Genomic DNA, 15,823 nt, shown 5'->3' with positions numbered 1-15,823 from the left:
AGCTTTTGAAAGGTCTGTGTCTTGGGATATGGGTTTTAAAAGGAGCTACATGTAAAATGAACAGAGATCTTACAACAACATACTACTAGCATATATACTACCCTTAACCCTCAATTGTATGAATGTAAGTTGCTTTAGATAAGGGTGTTTTGAAAATTATCCAAAAGAAGAGAGTGGGTCTAGAAAGTACACAAAGCACAAGCAGAATGTCAGGAAGTTAGACAAGTTCACTGAGCCAAAGGTGTCAAGATTAGTAAATGCCACCCATCTGGCAGCAGAAGTAATGTGAGTGGCTCGACAGAGAACATTTTAACAGGTACATATGCACCGTAGGGTGTGAGAAAATATACTGAGCTGATCTTTTTGAACATGATCTGAAAATATTATTTTTCACTATAATAACAGAACATTATTTTTCACTATAAAAACATTTTGATCTATACAAAATAAAATATTTTATGAAATATCTTCCAATTACTGGCTCTAAAACTAACTCTATAGTAGTCTACTTTTCAGCACTTTCTTTCTGAACTGACTTCTTCGCTCTCTTTCTATATAATCCGATATTTATAGGCGTTGTTTATTTATAGACAGCGTCCGTTGATTGGACGACTCTTACTTTGAACCAGACCGGAAGTCGGGAATTCCCTTTAAGTGCGCGCGCAGTTCAGTGGCTCACATCAAGCGCCTCGCATCCTTGCAGTGGATCAGCTCCTCTCCTCAGCACCACAGCGACCTGCGAGATACAAAGAAAGAAGGGAAAAATGGTGAAGATCTCATTTCAGCCCGTATCGGTGCAGAAGCCTGAAAAACAGAGGGATGGAGGGAAAGAGGAAATTATCATGTCTTACTCTCAGGTCAGTTTTTATTCTCATATGTTGTATTTGTGTGTATTTATAAATGACATATTATTTGTATAATATAATATAATTATAACATTTTTACAACTGTGTTTAAACGTTATTTGTTTTAATTGAATAATTCGATAATTGATCATAATAATAATGATCACTTATCGAATTATTCAATTAAAACAAACAACGTTTAAACACAGTTGTAAATTATTTTTTACAATGATTAATTATGTATTCATATGTATATTAATATGCATATGTATTAATAGTGGGGAGTATTAATATTGTGTTACACTGAAACCACCTATTGTATTATATATTAACATAATATCATTCATATATATTAATTATATGATATATGATATTAATTGCAATAATATATAATATAATTATACAAAAGCACTTTAATGATAGAATAACACAAACAGTGGTGTTTTCAAACCGATCCATTGCTTGCATTTGCAGTAATGATGAGAAATTACTACTTATAAAGTGTGGAAACTACAATCCAGAACATGTTGTTCTTTTGCATGTCGGTAGCTTGGAGGGAATCAAGCAGATTCCTTACAGCTCTACTGAGACATTGCATCTTTGTTAAAGCTTTAATAGGATTATGTGAGGGGGAAAAAAAAAAGATTAGGTGCAAACTGTCCTACATATTAAAAAAAACCCTATATTAGAATGTAGCATGCTATTCTAACATGCAAATTTTAGAGTGCACATCTGTGACTAGTATAGTGAATATTTATTTATTTATTTATTAGGCTTAGACTAATTAGAATAAGAACGAAAATGCTTCTGTTGAAATTCCATCTTTAACTGGGAGCATCTGGGCTCATAGCTCATACCATTAACTAGATGGTAATCTTTTGACATCATTATGGGAAAAGGCTTTTTTCCTGACATTTGTTTTTGGCTTTGTTTCTAAAATACAACACCTTATATCTAATATATGCACTCGAGCAATACAGAGTATTCATCCAACAGCCATCCAGGATAAAATTGTCCCCATTATTTGCTGTCATTTGGTTCCGATCCTTCTCTGAAGTTTGAAAGGATGCCATTAAAGAGAGCAAATATATTAATAATATATTCTCATAATTAGTCATAGCTATCTAGAGAGCATGAATGAATTCTTCACATCATTTACAAAATTATAGGATTAAAATTAAAGAATTGAAGTGCTCCTGCAGACAGTCTCCTGCATCGAAATGTCTCTGCATATTTATATATATAAAAGTGTAAAGTACAGTATCTGGCTAAAAAAATGCAGCTGCGTCACACATTTGCTCTGTCAGCAGGTCTGGTGGACTTGCTTGCCATGGTGAGTACAGTCAGCGTAGGCTGAAGCCAGAATGGCGTACTTGGCAGGCTTGCCTGAGAGACTGGAGGCGTTCACACCTCCTGACTCCTTGAGATGTGGCATGACTAATTCCTTGGCATTCACAAAAAGAAACTGCAGAGAGAGAGACAGAGAATACGTGCTACTAGGGCATATCTGCTTAGTTGCTAAAGAGGTGTCATCATGATTGCAGAATTATAAGCATGAGCTGTGATGTACATAAAGTTATGAGTGGCTACACTTAGGGTTAGAAACTGGTTTTAGTCACAAGCAATGCCAATAAAATCTTCAAATGATCGTACATGTTAGAATTGTTGAGTTTGCATGAGAGTAGGTTGCTTAAAGGTGTTCCTGTGGTGGTCTTTTGAGGATACATGACAAAAAAATTTTTTCTTAATAGGCAAAATAACCCAAATGATTTAATTTTTTTTCAGCCGGATGAGCTCGTCCTCCCTCTTAGGCCTAAGAAGTCTTCAATAAGTGGCCTCTGGTGTCTGATTCCTGGCCTGGTGATCTTCATATCTGGCGTGATTATTGTGTCAGTCTATGTGTATCGCAACTACTTCACCCCTCAGGTGAGACAATATAAAGTAAAAAAATTTGCCATATTTAATTAGAAATAGTGCTCTAATACTAATTAAGTAAACAACTGATGTCAAGTACTGTTTAGGGAAGCTTTCTTTATGCGCAATGCACAAACAAAATCAAAATCTAGGCCACATTCTGTGTCTGATGAGTATTATGCCCTGTCTGTCATCTTCCTTAATTTTTACTTCCTTTCGTTAATCATTAGCTATATGTATTCCGCCCCGTTCTTTGTGCCTTCTTTTTTTTTAAAATGTTCTATATTTGCTCTTCACACAGATCCCTGAGGACAGTCTGTTCCACTGTCGGGTGATGTATGAAGACTCGCTGTACGCACCGTTGCTAGGGAGACAGGAGCTGCAAGAGAATGTTGGCATCTACTTAGAAGAAAACTATGAGCAGATCAATGTCCCTGTGCCCAACTTCGGAGGAAGCGATCCAGCTGACATCATCCACGACTTCCACCGGGTAAGAAGGGAATCTCCTAGCCTTTTGAACTCTATCTCTTTGGCTACAGTCTAATCCCAAGTAGCCCTTTGTCCTTAGTTGTTGCTAATTTGTGAATTTTCTCCTGTCATCTATACAGGGCCTCACAGCATATCACGACATTGCGTTGGATAAGTGTTATGTTGTTGAGCTCAACACCACCATTGTCATGCCTCCCAGGAACCTGTGGGAGCTACTAATTAATGTCAAGGTAAAATTTTCATACCTCGAGCTCGCTCGATCTCTCTCTCTCTCTCTCTCTCTCTCTCTCTCTCTCTCTTTCTTTCTCAGTCTTGTTTCATTCTCCATATATGGTGTTTTGTATATAGGCCTTTCATAATAAGTGAAATATACCAGCAGTTTTTTGCAAAAAAAATCTAAAGCTAATTTTCTCCATAGAATGAGATCTAGTACAAACTGGAACGAAATAAAATTGAGGTCAAACTCTGGGTCTAACAATTTGGGACAGTTTTTTAGGCCAGAGTATTTTTTCATTTATTTTTACAAGTATATGAACGTCAATGAGTGCGCTGTGAGTAAAGCATCTCACAACTGCTGAAATCCCTGCAGTTCATCCTTTTCTGTAATGATTAATTCAGTTCAATTCAATTTATTTGTATAGAACTTTTAACAATTCCCATTGTCTCAAAGCAGCTTTACAGAAGTATGGAAATAGAAATAAAGAAATAAAAAGAGAAAAAAAATAAAGAAATATATAAGAAGAACAAGAAAAATAAAGATAAAAATAAATAAATGAATATATACAATTAAATAAATGAATATATACAATTAATTGTTGTGTATGTGTTGTGCAGAGGGGGATGTACCTGCCACAGACCTACATGGTTCAGGAAGAGATGATGGTGACAGGCAGAGTGAAAAACATGCGTCAGCTTGGTCCCTTTATTCACCGCCTCTGTTATGGCAAAGAGACTTTCCGGCTCAAACGCCGCAACTCTCGCAGACGTGAGTTCAGCTCTTTATTCTGCCTTTCTTGCATATAGCTTCTTTTTTTTCTTGTTTGCCTGTTTTCTTTCTCTCTTAATTTTTTTGTCACTAGTTTTTACTAACATCCTGAGATCGTTATTCAGCTGTTATCTAGATACACACTTAAAGAGGTATTCAACAACTTAGTAACAGTTTAACAAATATTAACAATAGAAAATCTTATTCAAGACACTATTATGTAAGATGTGGTAGATGCCTGCTTAGAAAAACTGTCCCATGTGGGCAATCTTCCTGTCTGATGTTTATTTGATTTGGTCTCACCTGTGACCAACATGAGAGAAACTGAAGCAGATTATTCATTGTATCTATAAACCATATCATCTTGTAGGCCTGCAAAACCTTGTACATCACAAAAAAGTCTGCCTCCGCTGTAGTGGCAGTGGAGGAAACCTGGACCTGGTATTAGTGTAGGCTGATGCTACGTAGATCTCGCGTGCGTGTGTAGGATGCAGTAATACTGTGATCCACGGCATGATTAATCCATGTGTGGATGATTCACCAGCCGAGTGTACGCCAACCAGCTCCAAGTAGGGTACTGCACGGGAGGAGGAAGTGATGCAATTGATGAAGTGTAGGCGTTTGGCTTATAGGGATTCTCCTTCTTTTCACATATTATGTCGTTGTGACAGAATGACGCGTTTGACTAGACAGCATTTGTACTAAATGTGTAGGCCTGAAATACTTTTTTGTCTAAAATAAGCCACGAGTGTTGAATAATGCTGCAAGTCTAAATGTGTTTTTTACCATCTAGGTCTTAATACTAATATAAAATACCCTAAAATATATTCAGTAAATATTTTGCTGTGTATTCAGAACCTGATTTGTCAGACATATAACTCCTGACTTTGTGCATCTTTTCTAGGTATTGACAAGCGAGAAAGCAGGAAGTGTCACAGAATCCGTCACTTTGAGAACACATTTGTGATGGAGACTATGATCTGTGACCGGGCCTAAAACGTCAGCCTCTGCATCTTCCCAACTCAACTGAGCAGATCCCAAAACCTGTTCCTCTGCGTTTAGCTTTTATTGCACTTTATAGCACATCTACATTGTACATACTGTGTAAGGCATTATGTCTTTTTTCCCCCCAAAATTTAGCCAGTTTGCGATAAATCAACACTAGTTTGTTTTTCAGGAACCTAATGTTCTAGGTTGAATAATAACTGCCTTAGAGTTAAGTTTGGTGGCTGGTCTTGTTGTCTTGGTTAAACATGTTGATCTGTATATATCGGTATTTATGTAACATAAATGTATAATTTTTTTTATTGAAAATTGGGTTGGGTTCTTAATGTTAGAGACTGGTCTGAGAAACTTCAGCACATGGAAATGATTTTACTGACTGTATTGACATCTTTGTAGTGTGAGACCGTGGCATGCACTATGCACTGACTTAATTTTTTGGTTGTTTGTCTGTTAGTTGGTAAGGGTTATTGTCTATAGAATGGACAACCTGCTCCCATTTCCCTGTGTTAAATAAGAAATCCAGATTTTGAAAATTGTCTTAATGCCAAAAAGTATACCTCATGTTTTAGAAATGTATGAGTTAATTACATGTTATTTAATTAAGATATTGTTTTCATTTTTCCCCCCCAAAGTAACTTAAGCAATAGAGTTTTCTTATCTTGGATTTCATATTTTATCATGGGACATTTTCATATAAACTTGTATGTTTTTTGTGTCTTTGTGACATATTTGTGAATAAAGTTTATAGAAAAATTGACATGACTCCCACATATGAGTGAAATAATGTCAACCCAGCTCTCCTAAAGGCTTTTCACTATAAATGAGTATAAATGTTCAAAACTATCATTATATCTCTGATTTTTGTTAATATTCCCATTTCAGTAATGCATTAGGGAAAGGTGATGACGCCTTTTCTCTCTCCAGATGTACTGTAAATGCATAAATCTGTTTCTCCTTGCATGATTTCTTCATAAACTTATTAGTCAGTAAAAAACCTTTTCTGTGACAGAAAACATTGCACTGTTTAAAGCCATCAATGAGGTAATTAAAATCTATCACAATTTGAAAAATGCCCCATTCACCTACTTTTTCGATGTAATATATTGCTTGCACTAAAACTACTATCCAATAAAAAATAAATGGGGCCACTGTTTCTCAGAGAACCTGGGATTATACGCATGTGTTTGTCCTTACATTTAACATGTAGTGATAATTACATAATTATCACATAAGCAGTGAACGATGATGTCAATCCAACAAACTCACTGTTAGAGACACAGGTTTTTTTTATTACTCAGCTTTTATTACTCAGCCAAAAAGATGACTGCTCCATTCAAAACATTGGCAGGGGCAATATTAACCCAGCACACCATCTGACAGTGCACGTAGCCTTGGGGTAAGTCTGGACAACAAATTGGGCTTCTTATGGATATCACTAACCTACTATCTGCAGGTTTCTCTTTTACAACATCAGGAGGATGTCCACAGAGATCACTCAGAAGCTTGTTCAGTCCCTTGTCATCTTTTTGATTGGACCTCTGTGACTCTTTTATAACTAGTCTGTTGCTATGGGACCTTGAACCCATCCAATTAGTCCAGAATGGAGCTGCAATACTTGTTTTTAAGTTCTCCCACATCAGCCTATTGCTCTTCTCCCTCAACAATCAAGCTGAATGAATCACATATAAAGTAAAAACTATTGCTCTGCTTATAAATGAGTGTTCAGTTTCTAGCTACATGATGAGTCTGCTTCCTCTCAAGATTTCTTTTTCTTCCATCTAAAGGACTTTTTCCATCTAATATTAATTCTTTTGTATAACGTTTCTTATGTTCTGTAAAGCTGCTTTGAGACAATGTCCATTGTTGAAAGCGCTATACAAATAAATCTGAACTGAATTGAATTGAATGAAGAGGGACGCAGTTAAAGTCTAGCACACATAAACATATTAGCAAAATCTAACTGACTCAATAGTGTAAATACAGTATGATGAAGGAAAACTGCTTGACTGTGCTAGTTTGTTTTATCCACAGGCCCGCTAGTCAAGGGACTGTGGATATAGTCCAAAGTGCCATGGGAGACCCATTCAGTACAGATGGAGTGCAATATGGTGAGGGGAAAAGCACATAAGAAAGCTCAATCCACAGGCCTGTAGTTGGTCAGACTGCAGGGATGACGAAAAAATTTACAGAGCCAAGGGAAACAACACTTGATGATAAATTGAGGGACAATTAAAGTAAAAGAATAGTTTGTAGATAATTTGTTAGTGACCATAATCATACTTAACTGTCAGTACAGTGTCTTTTGTGTGATAAGATGACTCATATCCATGTGCCCAAATCATTTTTTACCTTGGTCTCATCAGACCATAAGTTGCCATTCTACCCTACAGCTCAGACATGAAACACACACAAGATTGTTGTCACATATAGGAAGTGACAAGTACTTGTCAAATATTCCCACAGCTCCTTAAATATTGCTCTAGGTATCTTGGGAGGACCCCATGATTTTTTCTTTTCCTTTTGTCATTTTGGCTCCAAGACAAATTACACATCGATTATAAAATCCCACTTTTGACCTATAAAGCATTGAATGGTTTCGCACCACAGTACCTGCATGATAATGTGGTCTTTTATGGTCTGTCATGCATACTTCTATTAAAATCTGAAAGATACTCTTTTTGGCAGACATTTCTCTTTCAAGGACCCACAGTTATGTAACAGCCTTCCAGTTAGTTTTCAGGACTTTGACCTGTCTTCCACGAAAATGTTTGTTCTTAGGTGTACCTTCTGGCACTTCTGTTTAGTAGGGCAGTCATACCTAGTTTTGCCGGAGTCTCTATTTTCACTCTACACACAACGTACACTGTCAGTAAGCATCTCTCTCTCTCTCTCTCTCTCTCTCTCTCTCTCTCTCTCTCTCTCTCTCTCTCTCTCTCTTTGTCTCTGTCTCTCTCTCTCTCTCTCTCTCTCTCTCTCTCTCTCTCTCTCTCTCTCTCTCTCTCTCTCTCTCTCTCTCTCTCTCTCTCTCTCTCTCTCTCTCTCTCTCTGAGGCACCAGTGATCCTGACCCCTTCTGGTTTCTGGACCTGCCTGATCCATCTTGATGCTCTACTTATGTTTGGAGTTCTCATCACATGGAAATCACTTGCTGCTGCTGAGGATGGACAGACTGGAGATACATGTGATTACTCTAGATCTTAGCACTTGGGCTGCGATTCTCTTGAACAGTTTTGCACTCAATTCTCCATCTGTGAACTTCAACAAAATAAACCACATTAAAACTAGGACAGATTTTCTTGTTACACAATTGTACTTTTTGACTATACAGAACACAGTTTTATTAGTTTACAATTGCTTTATCATCACACTATCTGGTATCACCCATATGAGGATAGGTTCTCTTTAGAGTCTGGTTCCTTTTAATGTTTCTTCCTAACGTCATCCAAAGGAGTTTTTCTTACCACTTTCACCTCTGACTTGCTCATTAGGGATACGTTTATAAATGTAAAATTTATATCACAAATTTATATATTTATATATTTCTGTAAGGCTCTTTGTAACAATGTCCACAAATATTTTTATATCTCTGTTTATGTGTATGTGCAATCTGAAATGCATACAGATGAGAAGATGGCTGGCTGTATGTTGTCTGTATTTATTACATATACGACACACTGTCCCTGAAAAGAGGAAGGAAGTTGAAACCTTTTTGTACATGGATTAGTACTAATTTACACTTAGGTTTTTTTTAGAAAGAATAAATTACTAACTGAAGATGTACAAAACATAATTGATAAGTAGAAGGATTTATGGTGTAAGAATGAAATTAAGAGATTTAAAATTTAATCCTAATCATACAAAAAAACTCCTATGAAATGTGATTTAGAGTTTACACCAAATGCTTACACACCTACAATAAATATATTCAATCTCAATTTTTCACAAACAATTTATGGTTATTATTTATGGTCATTATTATACATTTCCTTTAGCAAGTCAATTAGGGCCCCCTATTTGTCCATATCACAGGTCATTTATAAACTATTAAAAAAAATCTCTCTCTATCTCTATTAGATTTTTTTCAGCTTTACTTTAGTATATATAGAGAATTCCGGTGGGTAAAAAACTTCCAGTGAGTAGTGCTTTAGCCACATTTCTTAACACACTAAAACATCCAGCAAGTTTAGCAACCGATTACTGTTATCTAGCAGGTTGATATACTTCTAAGAAGCAGATTTCAGCAAGGTACTTTACTTTTTCTTTAAAAATAAAGAACTTATGGCAGACTATAAAAGATGGCAGATGCACTGTTAATGGGTGTCAGTTATCTTCACTTGTATTTCTCTCAATTTGTGCTTGCAGATCACAGACAGGAAGCTGTGGGAGGTTTTGTTCATTATGTGAAGACTTGATAGAAACAGCATGTGTGGCTGCTAGTCAAGGCCAACTGCAGATCTCATGTGAGATTAGTATGTGTTACAGAAAAGTGTGTTCTTATGTTGAGATTAAATGAATAACTTGTGTGTTATGTAGACAGACCAATGCAACAAATAGGTGTTAAAAAGAAAGAAGATAAGAAAGAAATTGAGTCACTACTTTTATATTTTTGCAGGTCACAAATAATTTAGTTTAAATTTTAGATAAGAGGAAATGTCCTGTTAGGTTTTAAGGAAAGTCCATTTTCATTATTTATCCCACTGACCCAGGGGCTTGTCTTCAAGTGTAAGGCAAGAGCAACACGCTGTATTTGACCATGATGAATTAGCGCCATCTTTTGGCAAAAATATGTCATGGATACTTACTCATTTACAAGTAACTGCTTTACTGCTTTTTGATGGGAGGAAAGCAGAGAAAAGCATGGACAAAGGGCAACAGGGGAAACATATGAAAGTCCACACAGACAGAAACAGAAACTCAGGATAAACAAAAAAGCAAACCTGGAAAAGCATAAAAAAAGCAGAATAAGGAAGTTTTTTGTTGTTATTGAGCTGCCAGGTTTTTCCAAGCAAGGGATTTGCTTTACTTTCATTTATTTTAAGACTGTAAGACCTTCTTAAGGTGGTCTGACACCAAAGCCACCTTGTTCTATGGTTTTAACACACCTGGATATAAATATCAGGAAATGAAAGTTGAAAATATGATCGATTGTCTCATATTCATTTGATCTTAAACCCAGATGTCTTCAGTGTACAGTGGAAGCAGTAGAATTGGCCCTACGATTGCAATAATTTCATACATGTTCTGTGTTTTTGAAATTTTTTTAATCCTAGAAATAACCTATATATAATTTAATCTTTTTTTGTAGCAGTACAGTATAACAAATGGATAATTAGGCCATATTTTTTAAAGTTATTTAGAACAATTACAAACTGTTAATAGTTTATTTATCTTATTTTCTAGATTAAAATGAAGTAGAAAATAAATTATGAAATTTTATTCATGAATAAATTCACTCTACCTCAGGATCATGAATTGTTACTAGGTATTACATGCGTTTTTCTGGCTTGTAATTTCCTGTTTATCAAAGGCTTTTAAAACTTTTAAAAGGCCTTCACTGTTGTGTAGTGTCCAGTCTTTGCACAGGTGACAATGTATAAGCAAGTGTGAATATAGATCTCTTCATGTGCTGATTCATATAGATATGTATATGAATATATAATATATGTAGTGTAAATATATATGTAGTGGAACCGAATTCATCTATGGGATTTAAGATGAATTTTCTACTTCACCTCTTTGAGGATAACACATTTTTTACAGCCAACTCTTTTGTATGTAGAACATAATTTAGAAAATATTATAATGAAATGAAATCCATGCCCCAACAAATTCAGTCTGTACTGATTAGCTATGGTTATTAATAAACTGGAGATACTGCTTTTAATATACACACAGGTGCACACAAGTAACAAAGTCCTTTTTTCGGGTTGGTTAGGTTCAACATTCACATGCATTTAAAAAACAAACAAAATTTTTTTTTTTGTAGGGTTCAGGTTAATTGTTTGTTAGTATCATGCTACTGGTTATGTACTATACCCTACAACTGTTAAGTACTATTGCACTGCATAAATATCAATGACTTCTGCTTCTTATATATAAAACTAGCCTGTTGTATAAAGCATTACAATAATTAAAGTTACATTATTGGGGACAATGATAAAAGAAATTTGGATTGGTAGCATGTGTGACAATTATGGCTAAAAAGATTCTTTATTAAAGTATTTTTTGCTTAAAAATCAGATTGTACAAGACATATATTTAAAAATAATCATTTTAAATGTAGGATATTCACATTATTATTAACTGAGGATCACTTTATTTGAAGAATGACTTACACTGTACAAGTGTTTCTCAGTTTGAATTGTATTTTTTAGTTACGCATAAACTGTCACATTCTTATTTGATGATTAGTTTCTCTTCAAGTCTAAAAGATATTTCTGGTACGGAGTGAATAATTTAATTTTGCATGAATCAAATCACACCATTGACTGAGAGCAGACTAAAATAGATTTGTAATAAACAAATAATGACAAATAAAACACTCACAGATTTTCTCTATTGACTTTATTCAGTTTGATTCGGAGAGTTTACAAATTAATTTAAACTCTCTTGAAGAAAACAGCATATAGTTAACTTCATTCTGGAAATTGAAAGCAATATATTATACAGTACTTAATATACAATTGTTAATAAAAATAAAAATTCTTTAGTTTCCTGCTGTTACTGCTTACGTATTATCTATACCTGTATGTATTGTATTTTTTTCTTACATCTATATTATACCTAAAAATAATAAAAGATAAGAATGTGTTAAACAGTTAAAAAATAAAAAACATGTAAGCAATAACAAGTTAAACTTTTTAAATAATGCTTTTCACTAAGAGACTATACGCAATTCTTGTGAACTGCAGCAGCCTGAGGCAGAGTGAAACTGCCAGGCATGCTGCCTCTGCCCACTCCTTCACCCAATTAAAACAAGACTGTGAGCAGAATCTTCCGTGATTCTCAGCCCTTTCCCGAATTAAATATTTGTTGCTGAATATATATGAAACTTCTAATGAACACAATTCTTCCCCCTGTGATACACGGGATATAAAAGAAATTAGTTGAACAAAATGGTGTTATAATTAACTGGAGTGGATAAACCTCATATTCATTTCTAAAATCTCTGTTCACCTTGGCACGCTTCTTTCGCGTGAGAACCATTTCTGACACCCTGTCGAGGTGAGTCAGACTATAAACCCTTTTCTATCTTACGCATCTGAGGCATACTGTATAGAAAACTGTAGTTAAAAATGAGTAAATGTGTCTTCATAAGCATCAATGCCTTTGTTATTCCAGCACTCAAGTCTTTAGCTTTCTGATGATCACACCTAATCAAATGTAACAGTTTCTTTAAAAAAAGGAATCTTTGTAAAAACGGATATTTTTCTTCTGCCTTTGAGGCATATTATATTAACAGTAACTGTATTAATAATGAGCCTTTGTAAGCATGATCATGTTTTGACAATCAGCAACAAGAAAAAAAATGCACTTATGTGTCTGAGCTACTCATACTTTTCATCCTAGTGATGGATCTTCTGATTATGTCCTTACTCGCCCGTACCTCTTTGGCCACAAAGTAGTAGAATATGGCGTCTAGGCAGCATGTTATGTTAGCAAGGCTGAGAGACAGCTGTAAAAACAGGGAGATCTTTTTCTTAGAGTCACACTCAGTGATGATGGAGCTGCGCACCAGGAACTGAAGAAAGATTGCAACGTGGCATGGTGTAAAAGGCACCAGGAAAGCACACAGGCTGCTGTAAATGATCCGGACAGGAGTTCTTGTGACTTTTGGATCATGTAGGGTATAGATACTCTTCACTGAGCAACTTATAATCACAAGAGCAGGCAGCAGGAAACCAAACACCTCCAGACACATAATAAGCACCGGGTGCCATCCCTTATCTGAAAAGCCATGAAAGCAGTGGAAATCATTACCTCCCTCTTGACGGAAGGTGTAAACTGGAGTAGTCGCTGCTATCACAATCACCCAAATGACCAAACACACCATCCATGCACTTTTCTTGGACCGTAGACGCTTGGCATGGAATGGGTAGCATATGCCAAGGTAGCGGTCCACAGATATACACATGATGATGTAGATGCTCCCATACATGGCCATGAAGTACAGGCTTTCCAGGAAAGAGCAGAAATGTTTTTTGTTTGCTGACCAGAGGTTATTTGTGGCGTGCATCTTGAAGGGCAGCTGAAGCAGCAAGAGCATGTCCATTAAAGCCAAGTTGATCATGTAGATGTTGGATTCAGTCCATTTTTTAAAAAAAAAACAGAACACAACAAGCGCAATGACATTTAGGATGATGCCCAACACAAAAATGGGCACGTAGATTGCCAACTCCAATGGCTCTATGAGCAAATCCACTTCTGTTAGATTACAGGTGCTATTGTTTCTCATGGTGGCTCTGGGGGAAAGAAGATTTGCTTAGTTTAAAGTTTAATTTTATCTCTCATATACCTATGAATATTTAGTAGTATGAGCAGTTGTGAGAAATGACTTTTCTTTGTATTGGCGAAATCCAATATCTTGTATCTGTGGGCGAAGCAGTGCAACGATGTGCTAAAAGCTAAAATAATAAACATAAATTTTTAATTATACAATTTTAAATATATTTTTTGATGTAATCGCATTTATCAAAACTCAAAAAAGGGAACACTTGTTATTACATATTTCATTTCATTATATCATTAGTTGCAAAATAAATTCGCGCTAATTCTCTTAATTGTTAATATTTTTTGGTTTTCAGGAGAATCATGTGAGATCATGTGGAAATGACTCATGAGAGATTAACATTTAACGCATTTAATGGTTTAAGCGAAAATATTTTCTGATTTAATTCACACAATCTATATTATATAGTCACACAACCCAATGGTTTCCGCTAGATATATACACAAGTTGTGTTCTGATAGAATGAAACATTTTGTAATTGTGTAAGTTGTTCAATAATATTCAAATATAAGTATATGCTTGTATATGACGTCCAGAGTCATGTGTTATAACCTCAGTCTTCCTCTTTTGTCATCACACATTTTACAACACTTTTGTATAGTGCTTTCTAAACATCCTTACAGAGATGACTTTAAGTCATCTGTATGTAAAGCCTTTGTTGTTCTCAGTTAATGCTTGCTCACAGGCATCTACGCTAACACCTAAGCAACCCATGTTGCCTGCATCTGCAGATTCAAAAGTTTTATGTTTATTTCTACTCAACATGCTGTTGCTTGAGGGAACCTAATTTTCGTTTACTTTAGTTTCTATTATTGTTGAGGAAGAAGGAAGAAGGCTTTTTCAAAAGTATACCCATCAACTGCAGTAATTCAATCGCTTTAAAATGTTGAAATGTTATTTGCCTGTGCAGTGTGCCATTTCCCAAACTACTTTCAATTTCAACTGAATGCAATCATATTTATTGGGAAATGTTCTGAAAAATAATGACTGATTATTTTGGTTAAACACATGTAGTTAGTAAGTTAGTACTGTGTCCAGATTTTTAAAACGTTACTTTCAGTACCAACACAGGAAATAAATCTTTAAACTAAAGCTAAACACAAACAAAATGATGGATTTTTAAATGCACTTTTACCTGTCAAATTTCCAATTCTAACTTCAACTTCAATATTAATTATTAAATATTGTTTAAAAAAGTAAATCTTACCAATGTAAATGTGCTCTGATCTGTCTGACACTTTCCTGACAGCAGACTGTGGCGTCAGATTAAAAACACTTCTTCTTTTAAACTACGTAACCACATCCTTGGTATGAGAAACCTATTGGTGCCCATGCCTGCATATCCTGCACGAACATGTTTAGAACAGCAAACTTGTCTAAATCAAGTGTACACATATATACATGATATATAGATTTATATATAGATTAAATGATCAGTTGATGCTAAACTATGTGATATTCTCATTTTAATATTCTCTAATATAAATTTGGTAGTATGACCCCATTTACAGTATGATGCACTGATTTAAACAACAGTGGATAAACTACAATGCTCAGTAATATGCCTCAGTAACAATAACTTCAATGTTGTTGCGGTTCTTAAAATGTTAAGTTGTAATTTTGAGGAAAAAAAGATTATTGCTGTCAAATGGGATCAGTTGACAATGTATTTGTGTAAATGGCAAGTGAAAACGGAACAGTTGTGTAACTGCAGTGACTAAATGCATGTGAATGTTGAACCTAACCAACCTGAAAAAGGACTTTATTACTTATGTGCACCTGTGTGCATATTAAAAGCAATATCTCCAGTTTATTAATTACCATAACTAATCAGAACAGAATGAATTTGTTGGGGCATGAATATAATGTTGCATGCTGTACTAGTGTTCATTATTTAAATTCAGTTTAGTCTCATATTTTTAATCAGATACATCCATGACATTTGTGAAGAGTGGATGTTCCCAGAGCAGCACTTCTGTGTTCAAACTCTATGCACTCAGTTGTTCTTAATTGCTTCCTGGCTACGTATCCACTCTGTCCATAAAATAGAACCTATTTAGAATAGCATGCAATATTC

The 15,823-nt window shown here is 35.2% G+C and overlaps 2 protein-coding genes across 2 annotated transcripts; one reads left to right on the top strand and one right to left on the bottom strand.

Annotated features, from left to right (window-relative positions):
* Positions 1-696: 696 nt before the first annotated feature.
* itm2cb (integral membrane protein 2Cb) lies at positions 697-5,995 on the top strand. Its single transcript, XM_060896160.1, has 6 exons — positions 697-857; positions 2,631-2,771; positions 3,061-3,249; positions 3,368-3,478; positions 4,083-4,233; positions 5,138-5,995. The coding sequence occupies exons 1-6, from the start codon at positions 765-767 to the stop codon at positions 5,227-5,229; spliced, it is 777 nt and encodes a 258-aa protein (XP_060752143.1). The 5' UTR covers positions 697-764; the 3' UTR covers positions 5,230-5,995.
* Positions 5,996-11,792: 5,797 nt separating this feature from the next.
* LOC132863273 (G-protein coupled receptor 55) lies at positions 11,793-15,002 on the bottom strand. The gene is made up of 2 exons (XM_060896037.1): positions 14,954-15,002; positions 11,793-13,699 (listed from the first exon to the last, which is right to left on the bottom strand). The coding sequence occupies exon 2, from the start codon at positions 13,690-13,692 to the stop codon at positions 12,772-12,774; it is 921 nt and encodes a 306-aa protein (XP_060752020.1). The 5' UTR covers positions 13,693-13,699; positions 14,954-15,002; the 3' UTR covers positions 11,793-12,771.
* Between the last annotated feature and the right edge of the window lie 821 nt (positions 15,003-15,823).

Source organism: Tachysurus vachellii, chromosome 1 (assembly GCF_030014155.1).
Source record: "Tachysurus vachellii isolate PV-2020 chromosome 1, HZAU_Pvac_v1, whole genome shotgun sequence".
NCBI lineage: Eukaryota > Metazoa > Chordata > Actinopteri > Siluriformes > Bagridae > Tachysurus > Tachysurus vachellii.
This window is presented reverse-complemented; position numbering and strand designations above follow the sequence as displayed.

What these genes read in the sequence shown, in the direction of transcription:
- itm2cb (XM_060896160.1), top strand. Translation starts at nt 765, where the DNA reads ATGGTGAAGATCTCATTTCAGCCCGTATCGGTGCAGAAGCCTGAAAAA. An exon ending in TCATCCACGACTTCCACCGG is followed by an intron (nt 3,250 to 3,367) that starts GTAAGAAGGGAA and finishes TCATCTATACAG; the next exon opens with GGCCTCACAGCATATCACGA. An exon ending in AGCTACTAATTAATGTCAAG is followed by an intron (nt 3,479 to 4,082) that starts GTAAAATTTTCA and finishes TGTGTTGTGCAG; the next exon opens with AGGGGGATGTACCTGCCACA.
- LOC132863273 (XM_060896037.1), bottom strand. Translation starts at nt 13,692, where the DNA reads ATGAGAAACAATAGCACCTGTAATCTAACAGAAGTGGATTTGCTCATA.